The sequence below is a fragment of the Alexandromys fortis genome, unplaced genomic scaffold (genome assembly GCF_014885135.2).
Source record: "Alexandromys fortis isolate MF-2015 unplaced genomic scaffold, M_Fortis_MF-2015_v1.1 scaffold_25, whole genome shotgun sequence".
In the NCBI taxonomy this organism is placed as follows: Eukaryota; Metazoa; Chordata; class Mammalia; order Rodentia; family Cricetidae; genus Alexandromys; species Alexandromys fortis.
The window spans coordinates 1,642,316-1,663,634 of NW_026067904.1; the positions used below are offsets into that span (position 1 = coordinate 1,642,316).

Consider the following 21,319-nt stretch of genomic DNA (forward strand, 5'->3'; position numbering starts at 1 on the left):
TTAGGCTTATTTAAATCGCCCTACCCAGTGATGATGTAGTGGACATACTAAAGTTGCTCAGCAGGGAAAAGTCCATACTGCTTCTCAGAGCTATTTAGGAGAATAGGCAAACTACCTTCACACCCCCCCCCCCCCGGGTTTCATGTATCAGGTCTTGAAATCGGTATGTAACTCCTGCTCCTCCTCTCTGTACCCTAGTGTCAGAATTAGTCATGTCTTGTTGCAGTGAATTACCACATTAAGAAAAGTCGGCCCTCCTTGCTTTGAGGGAGGTGGGTAGTAACATTTACTGGGCATGGTGTGGTGTGTACCTATAGTCCCAGCTGCTCCAGAGACCACAGCAGAAGGATCCCTTGAGCCCAGGAGTTCAAGGCCAGCCTGGGCGACTTTTTTGGGCCTGTGTGTGTGTTGGGGGTAGGTGTTCAATACAGGGTTTGTCTGTGTAGCCCTGGCTATTCTGAAACTCATTTTGTAGACCAGGCTGTCCTGCCTCTTCCTCCCAAGTGCTAAGATTAAAGGTGTGTGCTACCACTGCCCAGCAATTTATTCATGTTTTAAACATGTACATTGAGCATTAACGTGCTGATTGAGTGCTGTGGTTGAATATGGTGTTATTTTGACCCACAGGACAGATCATACGGCTCTTCTGGAGGGGCTTATATAGCTTAGGAAAGTAACATTTTCCTCTAGTTTCTAAAGTACTAGTCACACACAACTTTCCAACAAGAAGGCTCTCAAAGGTCCCTTGTCTGTAATTTCCAAACAACTTACGGCCTTAATATGCCATCCTTTTTATTTTTAGGAAATTTGACATACTGCTGTTTAGAAACCAGATGAAATCTGCTTTTGAAAGTGGTAGTGAAATTTCTGTATTTAGGCACAGAGTTGTTATATATGACTTTTTCTAGGCATTTTGGAGTCTAGAATGGAGATTATTTTATGTATGTTGTTCATACATAGTATTTTCCCAAAATCTTATTACTTTACCCCTGTCCAAAGGAAGTGAGACCCTGGGATGTGCCAGGGTTGAAACTACCAATAGTTCCTCTGTCTCTACCTCCAACTATTGGCGATCTACCCTGTGACCTTAGAGATCTGCCCCATGACCAAGAAGCATTGACCGTGCTTCCCTTTTTACACTCCCGTGAGTGTGCCACGTGCATATTACAGGAAGCACTTGGTAAATGTGGGGGTGGTACAGTGGGCTCCCTTCAGCTGCACTCAGTTCATGGAAATCACCGTTAGAACTGAGAGCTGCTTCTTGGCTGGAGTTGTAGCATGGTGCCTAGCATTTGCAGGACTCTGCACAGTGGAAGCAATGAAGTGACCAGAGATGGCGACGTGTGTAGGAGAAAATGCAGTAAGTACCTCACAAGTGTTGCTAGAGCACCGCACCTCATCAGTCTTACCTCCAGTGTTGTTACTGTAGCTTTCGCATCACTTGGTTTAGTTTTGAACTGATGTAGTGTAGTTCCTTTTCCAGCTCCACAGCATATAAAAAGAGTCTAGAAGAGAGTTTAAAAGTTAGTGATATGCGTGACAGTTGTGTGCAGTAGCCAGCTCAACGCCTGCCGTGATGTGCTTTGAGAGGGAGGTGGGATGACAGCTCCAGAGTCACGTTTCCCAGGGCAGCGGTCGTGCTGGAGTGCTGACGGGAAGCCTGGGAGAAGAGGCCCGCTGTGCCCTTCCATCTGTCTCACTCTGTAAAGTGTATGTGTGTGTTTTTACCTGCATGTATGTCTGCACCATACGCATGCAGGACTGGAATTAGATGTGAGCCAGCACTCCAGCATGGTGGCCTCGCTAAGCAAATGGAGTTGTGCGCTCTAATTTGGAAACTGCAGCAAATGAGAGAGGCAAGTATAGCAATGTGGTTCTGGCTCAATAAAATAACACAAAGAACCTGTGTCCTCGGACTGCATGACCTGCTGTGCCATGTGCGACCAATGCTTACTCTCGAAATTCTTGCTGCGTGACGGGCTGGTAGTCATCTTGAAGGTCTGTAGAATAATACTTTTTCTCAAGCCTCTCCTTCCACATTTTCATCTGCTCTGCCCCTTGGATCTCCTGTCAGTTTAGAGGACAAATACAGGCTGTAGTCTGTGCTTCAAAGACTCGAAGGTGACAAGCTTCAACAGCCTGGTGCTTGGCTTCTGCGCCAGTAAAGTCACCCCAGGAGACTGGGCCGTGAGATGGGCAGTGCGGATGGGCAAGGTTTAGGGTCATGTTTGCTAACCTCCTGGCTTTAACTTGTCAGGGCTAATATGCTTCTGTCCCTCCTCCTTCAGTGCTGAGTGTTGAGCCCAGAGTCTCATATGTGCTGTGCGCTTGCTCTGCCCGAAGCTACACCCCTACCCTCTTAACTGTAGCACGTGTGCCTCAGATGCATCTGTGGCATTCTTTACCCTTCCAGCAGCTTTTCTGTCAGACTTGCACAGAATAATCCCTGCCTTGGTTAATGGCCTGTGTGCACCAGCACCATGTACCACAACACAAGTCTCTCGCCAGAAAGTGTGTTATTACTGCCCCTTCCTGTTCTGGGGGGCGGGGAGAGGAGAGGAAGAGAGAGAGAGAGAGAGAGAGAGAGAGAGAGAGAGAGAGAGAGAGAGAGAGAGAACAGAAGCTGCCTCTTTGAGAGACAGAAAAAGGGAGAGATTCAGGCTGCAAGCAGGTTAAGATCTGCCTGCCTCAGCTGATGGGGGAGTGGGCGTGGTTTGTCTCTTAAAGGGACAGAACAGATCATTACATTCCCATCTCTTTTTTTTTTTTTTATAACAAAAAGGCAGAGGTTAGGCACCATAGGTTAAAGGAATTGGGGCGGTAGATTCTCAAGACTGCTTCCTGCTTATTGGTGGGCATCGTCTTTGGGGGGAACCTGAACTACTAGATGCGCAGGCTGATTATACTGTAAAGCTTTTAAAAATTCTGGCTGTGAGAGTGCACACTTGTAATCTCAGGGCTGGGGCTGGGGACAGAAGAACCTTTGGTGTTTATTGGCAAGCCAGTCTAGTCCAGCTGATGAGCTTCAGGCCAATGAGAGACCCTGTTTTAAAGGGGGTAGATGGCCTTCCTGGGTTAACATCTCTGGTCTGTGCACAGACCCATCCATACATGAACATACCCACACATACATGCACAAGAAACACCCCCAGATTTGTCGGAATTGAGATGAGTCTTTTTAATGGAAATGGCCTATCAACTCAGTTCTATAAATAGATGTCTGTATTCTTTAGGCAGTTTGTTGTGCCCTGTCATAAATGGGGAAGACTTCTGATTTTGAGAGATGTATTGGAGGTTACAACTGTTGCCATAAATTATTTGTGTTAATCAGAACTAATAAAGCTATCACTTGTGTTTTAAAAAAATGAATTAAAATCTTACGCTTTCACTAAAGCCTTCTTTTCTGGCTTGCTGGGCCAACTCTCTGGTGGTTTTCCTGCTGTAGATGCAGAATAAGCATAAGAGTAAGAAAAGGCAGCGAACCGTCTACAATCAGATCTACAGCAAGGAGGGGACTGTCATGAGAAAAGACACCCTGCTGCTCATCGAGGAAAGGGATTTAGCTAGGACTGTAGCTGTGAAGCAAATTCACTTCTTGGCATCATGAGCATCATGCTAGGCACAAGTCCTGTTCGTAAGCATCACTGTAAAACGTTTTTATTTTGATAGTTGAATACACCGTGTACTGCAATTGTTGCTTTAGACTTGTATGAGAGACCTTACTCTCCTATTTTCCTGTCAGAGTCTTCCCTGAGTGGCAAAGTTTGTCCTGTGCTCTGTTTTCAGTGCCAGCCCAGACCCTCACATGTGAGGCAAGTCCTCTACCACTGGGCGACTGTCGGCTGCAATGGGAGAGTCACAGCAGCCTCAGAAGTCAAAGGCTTACTGGGTGTCAGAAAGACAGTGTGTTTAGATTCCCCACACGGCATGGAGCCTAACTCACTGTTTCTTCTGTCATTCAGGGAGATGCTCCCATTTTAGCCTCAGTTTAACTTACGTTTTCTTGACTTTATAGTGATGCAGAAGCAGAGACCATGACTTTAAGGTGTGAATTTTGGTCTCTCCCTGGGTGGCAGTGTGTGGGAGGATAGATACTCTGACTGTGATATGCAGCAGCAGGGAGCAGAACTCTGCCAGCCACGGACATGGTCATGAGGGGAACAATCGACACTACAGGTCGTGGTGTTGCTGGTAGGCTTCAGAGCTACAAAGCCAGTACGTTACATGTTACAATACATGACTATCGAACAGGGATTCTCTTGGCTGACATTGTCCCTCTATAGGCTGATGTTAGTGTTTTGAGCATATTTAATATATGCAGGCTAGGCTAGGACCATTTGGTAGGTTAAAGGTGCTAAATGCACATTCAAGCTAATATAGTAGTTTTACAGGTATGTAACCCCATCCTATGTTGAACATCTGTGTGGAGGCTTGAATGAGAATGTCCCCATAGGCTCACACATATGAATGTTTGGGCCCCAGCTGGTGGAACTGTTTGGGAAGGATTGGGAGGTGTGGCCTTGGAAGAGGTGGGTTGCTTAGGGTAGGTGGTGAGATTGTCAAAGCCCACATCATTCCTAGTTAGCGCTCTGCCTAGTACTTATGGGTCAGAGGTCAGCTCTCAGCTACTGCGCCTGTGCCACACCTGCCTGCCGCCAAGCTCCCTGCTGTGCCGGTCATGGCTTCACCTCTGGGACAGCCTCAGGACCTTTCCTCTGAAAGTTGCCTTAGCTGTGTCCCTTCACAGCAGTAGAAAAGTGACCAAGACATTTTGCACGAAACTTGAAAGTGATAAAATCTTAACGTCTTACATTTTCTTGTCTTCATTATCTTGAGCTTTCTTCAGTCTGAGCTTCTCGAGAACATTAAGGTAACTCTGGGTTAATAAAAAAGAGGTTAAAAATTCATCAGAAATTCTTTCCTGTATTCTTCACATTCAGTCGAGATCCATGAGCTATGACGTGTTTGTGGTAGGAACTCCTGCCTAAAGAGATGTCTGGCACAGTGTCATGATCCCGTCACCATCTTTGATCCCACCCTTGTGGAAGGAAGCAGGGGTGCTCTGAGGGACATCACTGGAGTGTGGTGGAAAGGTGGGGGTGCCTGGGGACGAGACCAGGAGGGGTCAGGTCGGGGGAGGATGGAGGGAGACAACTGGAATTGAGGGGCATTTCGGGGGCAAGATAGAAACCTAGTGCAATGGAGACTCCCGGGAATCTAAAGGGTGACTCGAGCTAAGGCTCCTAGTAATGGGGGATATGGAACCAGAATTGGCCACCTTCTGTGGACTTCTGGTGGAGAGACTGGGGCACCAACCCAGCCACAAACCCTTTGACCTACAATCTGTCCTGCCTGCAAGATGTGCTGGGGTACAGATGGGCCGACCAATGACTGGTCCAGTTTGAGGCCATGCCCCTAGGAAGCCTGACACTGCCTGGAGGGCCAGGGACTGGAGGCCTAGGATAGAACCAAACATGATCAGCAAAAAGAAAAAGCAATTAATGAAATGATTCTTAATGGTACTCTGCCATACTCATAGACAGGAGCCTAGACAATCGTCACCAGAGAGCCTTCAGCCAGCAACTGATGGGAGCAGATGCCGAAACCACAGCCAAACATTAGGTGGAACTTGGGGAATCCTGCAGAAAATGGGAAGGAAGGATGGTAGGAGCCGGAGGGGCCAAGAAAACCCACAGAAACAACTCGCTAGGGCTTATAGGAGATCATAGAGACTGACAGTCAGGGAGCCTGCAAGGGTCTGACCTAGGTCCTCTGCCTATATTTTATGGTTGTGTAACTTGGCCTTCTTGTTTGACTTCAATGAGGGCTGTCTCTGAACCTTTTGCCTGCTTTTGAGACCCACTTCTTCCTACTAGGTGGCCTCATCCAGCCTTAATGTGAGGGGATGTACCTAGTCTTGTTACAACTTGATAGGCCATGTTTAGTTGATATCAAGTATGTTAACACTCTACTGCGTACAACCAACACCATCCTCAGGGTATCAGAGAAGAAACCTACAGCTGAGCTCATGTGGGGAGGCCATCTTAACAGCATTCTCTCCCACAAAGTGCTGTGCCTTCAAGACCACAGCTACTGACGTTTGGGAAGTGCTCTTGGAACTGCAGAGTGTACAAGCTGGTCATGAGGAGTGCTGGCGAGTTCTGTGTCAATCTGGCATGAGCTAGAGTCATTTGAAAAGAGGGCACCTCAATTGAGAAAATGCCCCGACCATAGCGGAGTCTGTGGGACATTTTCCTGACAAGTGACCAATGGGAGGGCCCAGCCCACTGGGGCAGTACCACCCTGGGCCCATGATCCTGGGTGGTCTAAGAAAGCAGGCCAAGTGTGCCAGTAAAAGCATCTCTCTCCTCGGCTCCTCTGACTTCCCAAGCGGTAAGCAGAAATAAACACGCTCCTCTCCAAGCTTATTTTAGCCATGGTGTTTTATCACAGTCATGAGGAGATAAGACAGGACAGGGCAGATTCTGCTGTCCAGAACAGAACCTTAGCAAGTACAGCTGTGAGGATCTTTATTTCAGGGTAGAAATTGTATGAGCAGAAGGCAGAGTGGGAACATGTGTTACGCAGCCTGTACTTAGGTTAGCAATACTCTGCTAGAACGGCAGTGAACTCAAGGCCAGCCTGCTCCACACAGCAAATTCCGGGCAAAAGTGCACCATGAGACCATGGCTCGGGAAGACCCAAAGCAAACAACAAGCAAAAACCAACCAAACTGGGGATTGCAGTATAATATACTGAGGATGGAAACGTAGAAATTAGCGCACGACAGCTGAGGGTAGGTTGGAACGGTGTTGTGTGCAGGTGGCTTGGGAGAGCCGAGTGAAGAAATGTGGCTGGATTTGATAGGCCCAGGTAACCTGCTAGACTGACTCAAAACTGAATGAGCTGGGGTCAGGCTAGAACAGGTAAGAGGATGTTATCATATAGGAATGATCTCTTGGTGGCAGAGTTTAAGGGGTCCTTGAGATAGTGCAAGCAAGACCTGCACTGGCAGAGAAAAATTACAAGCCTTGGGGACAGACGATCAGACAGCCAGCAGGACAGAGAGTCCAACGTTTGAGCCAGGAGAGGCTAAATAATACTGCCATGAATATAAGGAGAGAGCCAGGCGGTGGTGGCGCACGCCTTTAATCCCAGAACTTGGGAGGCAGAGGCAGGTGGATCTCTTTGAGTTCGAGGCCAGTCTGGTCTACAAGAGCTAGTTCCAGTACAGGCTCCAAAGCTACAGACAAGGAATACAAAGGCTGTGCTTGGTTGTGGAAATTTACTAGTATCTAACGACAAACTTTTGGGAGCAACGAAATAGTTTCCATCTATCACCTGACAGTTCTTTGTACTCAGTATTGGGGCTGTGGAAATTTCGGCTAAACTGTTGGAACCAGAGGGGCTGGAGATGTAGCTCAGCTGATAAGAGTATTTACCTTGCATATATGAATCCCAGGTTCCATATCAAGCAACACATAAACTGGGCATGGTGGTACATGCCTGGAATCCTTGGACCCAGGGGGTAGAGGCAAGAGGATCATAAGATTACTCTTGGCTGCATAGTGAGTTTGAGGCCAGCTTGTGAGGCGTGAAACTCTTTCTCAAACAACAAAACAACCCAGAGGGCATGTGTCTCATGGAGGGTTTAAGTGATACAAAGTGTTTTAGAATTATAATTAGGAAAGTAAGTTAACTAACCTTCTTAATTATTTTACCAAGCTCAAAATCAGGTCTTCTGCCGATTGAGTAGTCCGCCTTCACTTCAGAATATGTGTCGTTGATTATTGCCAAGAACATGTTCTGAGGAAAACAGCCAAATAATGTTCTCAAGAAACACTTACTTAGGGGTGGGCGTGTAGCTCAGCGTTGGAGTGCTTGTCTAGAATGTCCTGAGTTCGGTGCCCAGCATCCCATCACATGCACACGCACATGCACATGTGCACACACACGACTTCTGCAGCTGGGTACTGCAGCAAGTGCCTATAGTTTGGCTACTTGGGGAGGTGAGGAAGAGTCACGAGCCTTCCTCCAGCAAAGTCACACCCCCTAAATCTCCCCCGAATAGCTGGGGACAAGTGTGCAGGGCCACAACTTGTGACTAGCCTGAGATGAAGGAAATAGGCAGGCGTCGTTCTTACCAGCAGCACAAAGAACACAAAGAAGATGAACGTGATGAAGTAAATGGGCCCCAAGATCCAGTTGGCCTGCTGGATACCAGCGAAGTTAAAGTCCCCAAGGACAATCCGAAATTGTGCAAATCTTTGATGAGAAGAAAGAACAACATTAGAAAATGTTCCAGCTCTTCCTTTACATACATGACAACTTGGGGTTGCTAATAATGTCTGGCTGCATAATGCATATGCTCTTGATTTTTTTCCCCAGTGCTGGGGACTAAACCCTTGCAAGACCTCACGCATGCTAGGTTAAGTGCTTTACCATTGAGTCACAACCCAGCTCCTCCTCTCTGGCTTTAATTATTCTGCCATAGCATCCTAAAATCAGACAGAGCATGGTAGAACACGGCAGGGGAGGTTGAGGCAGGAGATCAGGAGTTCAGTGTCAGCCACATTACATAGGAAGTTTAAGGCCTTTGCAGACTACATACTCATAGCAGCCTCTCCCAAAGGCGGCTCCGCTGGGAAAGGGGCCGCCATGAGAGCAGAAGAACCTGAGCGTGGGCCCCGAGCACCCATGTGCAAGCTGAGCATGGAGGTGCATGTCTGTGATCCAGGTGCCGGGGCAGGGCTGGGGTGGGAGGCAGAAATAGGTAGATTCGCTGGCTGCCACCAAGTGAGCTCCAGGTTCAGTAACAGATCTTGTCTCAAAAAGTGTAGTTGAGGGGTGGAGATGACTTAGCAGATCAGGGTGCTTGCCCCCAAACTCGAAAAATAAGGCTCCCACATGCTGTCCTCTGACCTTCACATGTACACCCCCCCATGCACACACAATTGAAAAATCGAGTGGAGAGAGATTAGGGAAGCACCGGATGTGGCCCGCTGGCCTCCACCTGCACACACGTATGCACGAGTCCACACAGATCATATGTACACACATGCATGAACCCACACAGATCATATGTACAGCACACATGCACACACATGCACGAGCCACACAGATCATATGTACAGCACACATGCACACACATGCAAGGAGCAAAGCGAGGAACTTCAGTAGCTGATCGTGCAGTTGAGGAAATGGTAAATGTTCTGTTCCTCTGCGTGCGCCCACACGTACAACAGAGTATCACTCGGTCACCGCGAGAGACAAATGCTGTCACTTGCAGGCAAGCGGATGGAGGAGGACACCATAGTAAAGTCTAACACAGACAGAAGGACAGCGTCGCTTGTCTCGTGGATGGGAACACATGAATAAAGGACGACCTAAAAGTGGAGGAGGGATTGTCCACTGCGAAGGTGTAGCAGGGATGTGCTAGCACTTTCTGTCGCTGTCCAGGGAAGGAGTCCACAGAAACTGGAATTCTCTCATACAGACGGAAGTTGTTCTATCTACTCAGAAGGAGATAAACTGTAAACCAGACTGGACGTGGTGGCTTATCCTTATAATTCTAACACTCAGAAGGCTGAGGCAGGGGCATTGCTGTAAGCTTGAAGTCAGCTTCAACATAAATCTGTTTTCTTTTTTCTTTTATACTGGGTCTACTAGCTAGGCTGGCCTTGAACTTGCGATCCTCCTGCCTTAGTCTCTCTTCTTTCTTTTCCTTCTGTCTGTCTGTCTGTCTGTCTGTCTCTCTCTCTCTCTCTCTACCTACCTACCTACCTATCTACCTATTTTTATTTTTTGAGACAGGGTTTTTCCGGAACCCACTTTGTAGACCAGGCTGGCCTAGAACTCACAGAGATCCATCTGCCTCTGCTGCCCAAGTGCTTGGGATTAAAGGTATGTGTCACCAATGTCTGGCTTGCCTCAGCCTCTTGAGTCCTGTGAATATAGGTGTATGTCCCATACCTTCCTTTTATAAAGCTATTTTTATGTATTAAAAAGTTATACGTTTTTGTATTTAAAAGGGAGTCTGTCTGTATAGCTCAGGTAGGCCTCAGCTCAGCTCCTCCTGCTTTGGCCTGCTGAGTGCTGGATCTAGGTGTGCACCACCACACCTGGCTTTAGACCGGGGCTGTGAGGCACAAGGCTGGCACGTACCAGTTACCAGGGAAAACCTGCTCTGGAGACGACTTCTGTGGGGAAGCACGATTTCCTCTGCTCAAGAGTGAGCGCTATGGAAACACTGGGACCCTCTTCCGTTACATATTCTCACTTCCGGTGAAAAATTCTTCTAACTTGACCAACCAATGATTAAAAAACAGATAGCACCGCCCATTTTGGTTGTCCATGGGCAGAATTCATTTTGAGCGTGATGGATATTTAGCCTTAAATGAAGTACAGGACCAAGCTTTAAAAGAACTGTTTGTCCCGGGGCTCGCTGTGGCTTCCCAGGCAGAGAGCATAAAGACACTTGTGCTGAGAGCTTACATGGAATTTTGAAAAGTGGAAAAGTCATCGACCTGTGACCCGAAAACAAGGAAGCCCAGCTGGGCATATGCGGAGAATATAATAAAGAACATGACGGCGAACCCCACGATGTCCTTCATGCAGCGGGACAAGGTTGACGACAGCTGAGACATGGTCTCGTTGAAGCTTATGAATTTGAATATCTGAAAGAGATAAAACAGAGCCAATCTACTCAATACACTCAGAGCCGCTTAGAAGCAGGAAAGTCAATTTCAGAAGAATCCTTCAAGTAAAAGGAGACAGTGGGAATCAAGGGTGTTTAGAGATGTCAGTGATCATTTAAAGGTTAAATTAATATCTTACTTACTTTTTTGGATTTGTATGGGAGGTGTGAGGGGAGAGTGTGCCACCAAGCACAGGTAGAAGTCAGAGGACAGCTTGTGGGGATCAGCCCTTTCCCAAGGAGCAAATGCAGGCCACCAGGCTTGGGAAGCACCTTCACTTGGTGCCAAATTACTTTCAGAATTCACTTACTGCCTGGCGGTGGTGGCGCACACCTTCAATCCCAGCACTCAGGAGGCAGAGGCAGGTGGATCTCTGTGAGTTTGAGGCCAGCTTGGTCTATGGAGCGAGTTCCAGGACAGCCAGGGCTACACAGAGAAACCCTGTCTTGAAAAACAAACACAACAAAAATGGACATACTAGTTGGGGCTCCCCCTCCGTACAAGGTAATAGCTTTTTCCTAATGCATATTTACTTGGATTATGTAATAAAAGAGATGTAAATACCTTTATCCATGCAAAGAAGATAGTAATAGCAATCATGTTGTTGTAGTAGATTTGCCAGTACGCGAGGAAATAGAAGTCTGGGTAGTTTTCAGTGTTTTTCAGCAGTCGTCCGAGTAGGATAAAACTCTGCAGGTTACAGTATGCATAGAAAGAGACCGCCAGGAAACACAGCTGCAGGGGAGATGGCAAAGGCCACGATAGTCAAGAGGTAGTTGGAGACCATCTCTCTCTCCCTAAATTTCTCACAGCCTTGGAAAAAACATTCGTTAAATGCTTAACAAAAGGGAGGAAAAGATAGGATCTAGGCTTTTAAAGTAACTTTGTGAAAAGTGGCTTACCACCGGGAGGTGGTGGTGAACGTCTTTAATCCCAGCACTTGGGAAGCAGATGCAGTTGAGTTTGAGGCCAGCCTGGTCTACAAGAGCTAGTTCTAGGACAGGCTCCAAAGCTACAGAGAAACCCTGTCTTGGAAAAAAGAAAGAGAGAAAGAAAGAAAGAAAGAAAAAAAAGAAAAGTGGCTTCTCAAGTTTGTTTTTGTAAAGACACAAGGGAGACCCCAGCCAATCAACCCTGCCTATGATTGCTCAGTAGGGGACTTGATCAAACTGAGTTCAAGAACATACAAGAAAAGAATCATTTCTTACAGAGTCCTCTAGGCTCTTGCTGGCTGTCTCAAGGACTACATCCGAGAAAACCAACAGACATCTCTTTTAGGTGCATAGGATTAGACTGCCCTATGACGGCTCATTTTATGTTTGATATGTGTAGCTTTTCAAGTAAGTCTTGGATGAACAGAAAATCCTGTGTTTTATACATCTCCAGCTGCCAGGAGCAGACGAGAGCCCTTAGATCATACCGTGGTTATACTCACCGCCAAAAGCAGCAGCTCCAGCCAGTTCCAAATACTTTTGAAATAGGCGATCTTAAACTCATTCAGCTTTCTCAGTTCTTGTGTTATGAAGACGAAAAGGAAAATACAGAATATGATTTCACAGGACGCGATGAAGTAATCGTAGTTGGTAATGTATCTGAGGAGCTTCACGGAGTAGAACTGCCACGAGGTGAGGAGCCCGCCCGTCGCAGGGAACTCTGCCACCAGCCTGGAAATGGAGTCCGTGAAAGCTTTCCTAGGTTTTGGTATTTAAGTTGCTGTAAAATTTCTAAATCACTAATGACGTATACCTCAACGTTGACCACTGATTTTGTACAAAAACCGTTTCCGTGGGGGCGGGAGAGAAGGCTCAGTGGTGAAGAACACTTCCTGCTCTTCCAGAGGACCTGGATTCAGTTCCCAGCCTCCACACGTGGGCTTAGAACTGGCTGCAACTCCAGGAACTCACAGATTGGTGACATTAGCAATATTAGTCTGGTTAACTTCAATGTTTGTGTGCGGGCTGGTTTTATATCAATACAAGCTAGAGTCATCGGAGAGGAGGGAACCTCAACTGAGACAAGGCCTCCCTAAGATTGGAATGTAGGTAAGCCTGTAGGGAATTTCTTAATTAGTGATTGATGCCCCGGGAAGGCCAGCCCATTGTGGGTGGTGCCACCCATGGGCTGGTGGTTCTGGGTGCTGTAAGAAAGCAGGTTAAGCAAGCCAAGGAGCGCAAGCCAGTAAGCAGCTCCCCTCCATGGCCTCTGCATCAGCTCTTACCCTGCTCCCTTCATGATGAGCCCTGGTTGGACAACGTGAGCTGAAATAAAAACCCTTTCCTCCCCGAGCTGCTTTTGGTCACAGCTTTTTATCACAGCCATAGAAACTCTAAGACAGTGTATGTGCTGGAACATACATGAACCATGTTTAAAAACATGGAGATGCCGGGCCATGGTGGCGCACGCCTTTAATCCCAGCACTCGGGAGGCAGAGGCAGGCGGATCTCTGTGAGTTCGAGACCAGCCTGGTCTACAGAGCGAGTTCCAGGACAGGCTCCAAAGCCACAGAGAAACCCTGTCTCAAAAAACAAAAAAAAAACAAAAAAAAATAAATAAATAAAAACATGGAGATGGTTTGGAAAGATGGCTCAGGCCTGCCAGCAACCCTGACAATCTGAACAGGGCCGGTGCGGTGATGGCACACACCTTTAATCCCAGCACTTGGGAAACAGAGGCAGGCAGATCTCTGTGAGTTCATGGCCAGCCTGGTCTACAAGAGCAAGTTCCAGGACAGGCAACAAAGCTACACAGAGAAATCCTGTCTTGGAAAACAAACAAAAACAAAACCCAAAGATACTTATAGTCTTATTTATTGGTGTTACCTTTCCTATGCCCTGACAAGCCATACAGCTCAGAGAACACAAAGGCAAGGCTGTGGAGTACCAACTTGCCTCTGCCCTGTGGTTCCTGCAGCTAGTCAGGGCTCTTCTCAAAACACAGCTCTTTACGTCAGAGGAAGGAAATCGGTTGCTCTCCTTGGCTAGCTTACCACAGACCTCGCTGACCTCGAAACGTCAGGATCATACAGTCTGCTAAGACCGGTATTTTCTGGTTACCTTAGGCACTGGGTGATGGGCACAGAGAGCTGTACAAACAGAAGTATGACAACTTATTTCCCAAAACAAAACATAGAAAGCTGTGCACTGCTGTTCCGGGTTCCCCACAATTTTTGGTGATTAAGAACTGGCAGTAATCTAAGGAGCCACTGTGCCTGCCACAACCTAAGGGTACCCCAACTATATAACCTTAAGGGTACCCCAACTGTAACCCTAAGGGTACCCCAACTGTAAGTGCAACTGTTTTCCTGCCTGAAAATGCAAGTGAGATGCCGCCTAGCAGGTATGGCCCGGCATCAGAACTGTTTCCTTCTGCACACAGTACACAAACGCCATTGGGTAAGGGAATGAAACGCAAGAAATGTGCAGACCAGCAAACAAAACGGGGAGACAGCAGAATTGACTCAGTTTCTCTGACAGGATATAGGAGAAGTAAATAGAAATAACCATAGTATTGACCATTGCTTCCTTTTTTTAAAAAAAGTTTCTTTTGTTTACTGTTTGTTTGTTTGTTTGAGACATGGTCTCTCTTCATATCCCTGGTTGTCCTGGAACTCACTACGTAGACCAGGCTCAACTCAAACTCAGATAGAGCTGCCACTGCTTCTGGAGGACGGGGGTGGGGGTGGGTGGGGGGGTGTAGAAGGCGTGCGCCACCATGCTCAGCCTGACCATCTCTTCTTAAACTGAATCCAGAGTCATAAAAAAAAGGAACAGTAGGGCCGGGCGATGGTGGCGCACGCCTTTAATCCCAGCACTCGGGAGGCAGAGGCAGGCGGATCTCTGTGAGTTCGAGACCAGCCTGGTCTACAGAGCTAGTGCCAGGACAGGCTCCAAAGCCACAGAGAAACCCTGTCTTGGAAAACCAAAAAAAAAAAAAAAAAAAGCAGCAGTAAAACATTTCCTAATGCACAATGGACTTAATTCAAATCAAATGTGCAATGGATCAGATGTGTTTCTGGCTGGGCCAGCCAGCACCACAGGACTTCACTGCAGCCCGTGCCAAACACTGAGCACTGCATCACACCACAGACCACCAATGCAGACAGCCTCGAACACCTGTGTCAGATTCCTGAGCACTGCGTGAATTAGCGTTTTTACTGCATGCGGAGTCTTCTGCTCCTAGAGAAATGGGATGATGGGATTGTGGGAAACAGACTTGGAATTCTCCCACTGCCATTCCTGCGTATGTAAGTACCTAAGCAAGACAGCTTTGAATTATATTGTGTTAGAACATTTGATTTTAGAGGTTGCTCTTTGTAGCCAGGTGTGGTGGTATACACTTTTAATCTGAGCACCTGGAAGGCAGAGGCAGGGGTGTATCTGTGAGTTCAGGGCCAGCCTTATCTACAGAGTGAGGCCCTGTTTTAAACTGGGGTAAGGAGAGAGAGAAAGGAGGGAGAGAGAGGAGGAAGGGTGGAGAGGGAGGAACAGAGGCGGGTAAAGGAGGGAGGAATAGAGAAGGGTAAAAGAGGGAGGGGGAGAAGGGGAGGGAAGAGAGGATGAGAAAAGGAGAAAGAAGAAAAAAATGCTGTTTGAGTTACTCACTTGAGCTATTTAAAAAAATAACAATGAAGTTTGGCTTGGGATTAGGTCAGAATTCCCAGCAATTTCTGTCACGGCTCTGAACCTACTTCTACCATTTGGTACTACTTATGTGACGTGGTCTTCGCGGCACTGACAATTATAAAATACAGATGTCAATCAAGTCTGAAGCATGAAGATGCTCTGTCTACAGCTTCTACAGCACCAAACTTCAGCCGAGATTTGTCTATATGTGTATCAGAGAATTTGATGGTGCCTGTCTCTCTGGCAGCTAGCTCCCGTGCCTCCTTCCAAACAGGAAACTGCTGTGTTTAGCTATCCGCCCGCCCTATCACTCGGGGAATGGAGGTTCACTTTTCTGCTGAACACAGTCAGTGTGTGCTGTTTCTTTCCCCGTGTTTGATCCCAGAACCTCTTCCATGGCCTGGGTTTGGAGGCGATGCTAACTGAAAGAACTGTTGGCTGCTCTTCAGAGCATCCGTGACACCGCCCGCAGCTGCTTCTGGACCAGTCATTCGGTGAGCTGAAGATACGGCTGACCCCAAGGAGCACAAAACAGAAATCACCTAAGGAACATGGAGGCAGACTTTTGAGCTTACCATGAAAATTATTTGCCTTGATTCTGAAATTGCTCCTACGTGGCAGAAATGATTTTTGATGTTGCTATTTGAGGCTATTTAAATTGGGATTTTCTTTTACAACAAAAGCCTCCAAACTGATCCAGAGGTCAAAGAGCTGAGTTCCAAGTTAGGCCTTGTATCCATTTCTTATCTAATAAGCCTGGCCTCAAAGCCTGGCTTACAATGAATATTTCCTGTGTGTCTACAGACTTCAGTGGACAGACAGTCCAGCTGGGTCAGTCAGAACGATCTCAGCCCGGCTTGCTAATAGAACCACCATTTGACTGGCTCGACTCAGCATCTTGGAGCTGGCTCTGCTCTGCCTGCCCATCTTTCTCCTGCTTCCAACAAGCCAACGTACACATCCCCCCCCCCCCCTTCACCGCAACTGCAGACATGCAGAGAGCTAACGGTACACAACCACACAACCTGCTCGGTTGCCGCATATCTGCTAGCATCCCATTGGCCAAAGCAAGTCACATGGTTGAGCCCAAGGGCAAGGGCCAGAATCACAGTAGTACAAGTCTAAGAAGAACCAAAGCTCCGTTTGTAGTGTATAATATACTCTAAAAAAGTCTAGGATGGCTGGGAGGTGGTGGCACACGCCTTTAATCCCAGCACTTGGGAGGCAGAGGCAGGCGGATCTCTGTGAGTTCGAGACGGGCCTGGTCTACAAGAGCTAGTTCCAGGACAGGCTCCAAAACCACAGAGAAACCCTGTCTCGAAAACAAAAACAAAGAAACAACAACAACAAAAAAAAAGTCTAGGATGTGGCCACTGATACATGTCATTTGAAATTTAAATAGTTAATTCTAATTGTGAACAGTTAATTCAGACTCATTCACTCGTGTGTGAAGGTCAGAGATCAGAACTGGCTGTCTTCCTCTGTCAATCTCCACCCTGTGTTTTTGAGACAGGATTTCTCACTGAACCTGGTGTTTGCTAATTTGGCTGACCAATGAGCTCCTGGAATTCGCTCGGCCCCTCCTCCTGCCAGTACTCGGTTTTGCTCATCACTGAATTCGGCTTTCACCTGGGTGTTGGAGACCCGACCAGGTCCTCGTGCTTACACAGTGTCCTGATTTTCTGGAAGCAGGGGGGTTCTTTGTTGTTGGTTTATCAACTTGACACAGGTTGGAGTTAACTGAGAAGAGGGAACCACGAGATAATGCCCAGCTCACTGTGGGGGGTGCTGGTCCTGGGCTGGGGGTCCCGGCACTAGAAGAAAGCAGGCTGAGCCAGGCATGAGGAGCAAGCCAGCCAGCACCACCTTTCCTCGGCCTCTGCTTCAGCTTCCACATCAGTGATGGACCACGATCATGAAGTGTAAGCCAAGCAAACCCTTCCTCTCCAAGCTGTTTCTGCCCACAATATTTTAGCACAGCAATAGAAACCCTAAGACTTATACTTATGACAAGCATTTTACCAGCTGACTTATCTGCCTTGCCTATAACCCAAGAGATTTTAACAATCTGATTTTATGAAAAAATTATGACATCAGATCTGTACAATTCCAGAAGGACAGAAGTGGCAAGACTCTATATCCTCACACCATACAAAACTGAAGTTTTGGTGGCAAGATGACTCCACAGTCACACAAGTCTGACCACCTGAGTTTGCTTCCTGTCCACCGTGGGAGGAGAGAGCAGACTCCCCAGCGCTGATCGCCACACCTGGCACCATGGTGCACACCTGCGCATGAGCGTGTGCGCACACACACATGAATCATAAGACCTAGCATATTGTATGTGACTCTTCGTGTTCCTAAGTGTATCCAGAAATAATGAAAAGTCGGATGATGTCGCTCTATTCTCCTCTGCACCCTTGGCAGAACACCACGTTATCTTAAAGCTAGGACTTTAACCTCAGCACGGGCATGCAGAAACTGCAAACTGCACTGGAGGCTTTGGATCCTTTTAAAATTCCATTTGCCAGGATCAATAACTTCTGAGTCACTCACCTGACGATGCAGAACAGATTGACGTTAGCATTGTATACGGAAAAGTCAATAAAAACAGCCCTGGTCCCTCTGGTGATCCAGCTGTGGAGTCGAAGGTCAGCAAATTTGGCTTGGGTTTCAGATTTGGATTTTGATAATGTGAATATATACCCTCCGTCTCGGTACACACCGACATATCCCCAGTGCCAAGGGGCGTTGGCAGGAGAAGGCGAGTACTTCCATCTGTTAGACATCCAAGAACAACAGCAATGAGAAGCCCAGGCAGAAAGCATTCAAGAATTTAAGCTAACCTTTGATTTAAAAGAAGTAGCTTCAAAACACCTGAAATAGAAAGTTCAAAGTAGCCGAGACAATTGAGTTAGGGCCAAGGACCCAGTGTGTTTTAGTGCTTATCGTGGGCAACAGACACATCCAATGGTTTTGCTGTACACTTGTGATGTGCCTGCATTTATGCACTCACACACACTCACATACACACACACACACACCACAATTTGGGGGGGGGGTTGAGACAGAGTTTCTCTGTGTAGCCCTGGCTACTCCCTCTGTAGACCAGGCTGGTCTTGAACTCACAGAGATCCACCTGGTTCTGCCTCCTGAGTGCTGGGATTAAAGATGTGCACCACCACTGTCTGGCTATTTTTTTTTTCAAAAAAAAATGTTTATAGTTAAACCTTCTGGCTTTTAACTTATAATTACAAGAAAACCAAAAGAAGGATATCTTGACTCCCCATTTTCAGCCTCCCTAATCAGCTTTCCCCAAACATATATGAAAGGTGTGTGATTATATGTATGACTTTATTACATTAACAAAATTATATCAGTCCTCACGAATGCAAAAACTCACCTAGTCTGGGCTATATATATATGGCAATATCCTGTCTCTGAGTAAGAAAAATTCCCAAACTCATACAAAGAGTAAGTCAACACCCAAGAAGCCATGCATACATCCTGAGACTGGAGGATGTAAGAAAGGAAATGCAACCGGAGTTTGTAAGGAAAATATAGACTAGTGAGTAAAGGCAGTCGAGTGTAACTAAGACTAAAGGAGGCAGGAACTGGAGGTGGCAGGAGAGAGCCGCGGTGGCAGATCACCTGCCACGTGGAAATGCACGTAACTGTAAAGTGACAGCCCTTGGAGGACGTGCCTTAGAAACAGGAAGCGAAAGAACAAAGAACAGCTGTCTCTAGAGAGTGTGATGAGCAGGAAAATCGATCTTTATGAACATTTGAATAACTAATAAATACTCAATACAGAAGGGTCGGTCCTGTGCCCGGCCATGATTATCACAGGACACCTGACCCAGGAGAGTGTAAACAGCACCTACACTGGGAACACCTTTGTCTAGAGGAGGTGGTACCAGTGGCTTCAGGCTTTCACAGTTCAGTATAAGGTGGTGGGTCTACACCCTTTCCCCCTATAATTGCCACGAACTCTAAGTTCCTCCAGCTGCAAGCCCCCAACAAACTTGTGTGAGCTGTTTGGGTACCTTAGCACAGCAATAGAAAAGTAGCTAAGACAGCGTCTTCCGCGGGCGTCATCAGACAGGGTGACGAAGAGCGTCGCTGCCCCTCTTAGTGCTGGAGCCACAGACATCACTGAAGTTGGGCACAGGGAGGAGGGAGGAGAGTGGCCGAGGATAACTCAACACAAGCTTTTATAGCCAGCTGTTGGGGCAGGAATCTGTAATCCCAGAGCTCAGGGGGTGGACACCATTGGATCCCTAGAGCTCATTGGCTGATTAGCCTAACAGAATTGATGAGTTCCACCTCTAGTGAGAGACCTTGTCTCAAAAATGAAAGATGGAGTGATTTAGAAAGACACCTCTTTAAAAAAAAAACATTTTAAAAGAGATTTATTTACTTATTATGTATGCACACCAGAAGAGGGCACCAGATCTCATTGTGAGCCACCATGTTTGCTGGGAATTGAACTCAGGGCCTCTGCAGCGCTCTTAGCCACTGAGCCATCTCTCTGGCCCTACAGAGACACCTCTTGTTGATATCTTGGCTCCACATGCATGCACACATGCAGACAGACTGATGTTTTACCCGCCGTCCAGTGTGACTATACATTTCATATATACATCAACCCTCCCACCCTCATCAGATGGGGTCGCTCTTGTGCTGAGCGCAGCTATAGCCCAGGCTTCTTCCCCTGCTGAAAACCACTGCAACCAGCAGCTCCCAGCTCCCGTCACTCACAGGACAGACTTATTTCTGTGAAGATACAAGGTACCTACTAGAAAAGGTCACCGGTTTCATATTGCTTACTCTGTATTACTTTTGAGGCCAAAATCAGACAGGTCTTCGTTTTCAGCTGTGTATTTACCGTAACAGTCGCTCACCAGCGACTGAAAGGCTGAGTAGACCTTGCAAGTGTTGTTGCGGACTCTCAGCTGCCGTACCCTGGGGACTCCGAGAAGAATGTTCTCGTAGTAGATGCGGCTGCTGTTCTTCAAATTGTACAGCTTCTGGTTATTGTACCACGAGTCCCAGTACAAGCCCTCCAGAAGGGGTCCTTCCATGAACTTCACAGAGAAGGGCGGATATCATGGGAAGAAGAACAAGAAAAGCCTTCATGGCAACAGAACCTGTAGTCACACGTGGGATGCTGAGTGTAAGTATTGACCCAGACACCACTTCCGGCAATGCCAAATGTTGCTGGCGAAGGCCACGGTGATGGCTATTCCTCACTGTCCCTGTTCCATCCTAAGTGATCCCAAGGATGGCTTTCCCCATTTCTTGTCTCTGCCACCGGCCACACAGACAATTAAAAGGGTAAGGACGATTTCTATTCCCCCTTTCCTACTCATGACCTCTTGGGTCTTATCTCGCCTTTGTCCGTTCTTACTAGGTCTGCCTTGTCACCAGGACAGAATACCGGCCTCAGTGCCAGTGTAGGGGAGGAAAGATTTGTTTCAGTCCGCCTTAGCAGGAAGTGTGTGACAGCGAGGCTCAGACCACAGTGGCCAGGAAGCAGTGAAATGCGTGAGCTTGCTGCCAAATTCCCCGGGGAGCTAACCCTCTCAGAAAGAGGCTGTCACAGGCACACCTCAGGTCTGCTCGGTCACCCTGCTTCTCTAGGTACCCAAGCTAACCACTGTTTCCACCCACGCTCAGAAAATGACGGTCTCCTGGGTAAGTTTCAGCTTCCCCGTGTGGCATTCACGATCTGACCTTTGTCCGTGTTTCTACTTCACCTTCTCGGGGCTCGCACTGCAAATTCAGCTCCACAGCATCGCACACAGCACACGCTCCCTATTCCTAGGACACCTTTTCCTTATGACCCTTTAAAATGCGTCCGTCAGCCGGGCGATGGTGGCGCACGCCTTTAATCCCAGCACTCGGGAGGCAGAGGCAGGCGGATCTCTGTGAGTTCGAGACCAGCCTGGTCTACAGAGCTAGTGCCAGGACAGGCTCCAAAGCCACAGAGAAACCCTG

The 21,319-nt window shown here is 47.5% G+C and overlaps 1 protein-coding gene across 1 annotated transcript in view; it reads right to left on the reverse strand.

Moving 5' to 3' along the window:
• Nucleotides 1-101: 101 nt before the first annotated feature.
• Nucleotides 102-21,319, reverse strand: part of Pkd2l2 (polycystin 2 like 2, transient receptor potential cation channel) — a 25,641-nt gene continuing 4,423 nt past the window's right edge. The window contains exons 4-14 of the mRNA XM_050134976.1: nucleotides 20,150-20,406; nucleotides 17,876-18,097; nucleotides 12,133-12,361; nucleotides 11,262-11,432; nucleotides 10,495-10,676; nucleotides 8,145-8,265; nucleotides 7,705-7,806; nucleotides 4,812-4,876; nucleotides 3,382-3,439; nucleotides 1,955-2,067; nucleotides 102-1,505 (exon numbers count right to left, since the gene is read on the reverse strand). Coding sequence (XP_049990933.1) covers nucleotides 1,421-1,505; nucleotides 1,955-2,067; nucleotides 3,382-3,439; nucleotides 4,812-4,876; nucleotides 7,705-7,806; nucleotides 8,145-8,265; nucleotides 10,495-10,676; nucleotides 11,262-11,432; nucleotides 12,133-12,361; nucleotides 17,876-18,097; nucleotides 20,150-20,406 — 1,605 coding nt within the window. The 3' untranslated portion in view covers nucleotides 102-1,420. The remainder of the gene's footprint in view (nucleotides 1,506-1,954; nucleotides 2,068-3,381; nucleotides 3,440-4,811; nucleotides 4,877-7,704; nucleotides 7,807-8,144; nucleotides 8,266-10,494; nucleotides 10,677-11,261; nucleotides 11,433-12,132; nucleotides 12,362-17,875; nucleotides 18,098-20,149; nucleotides 20,407-21,319) is intronic.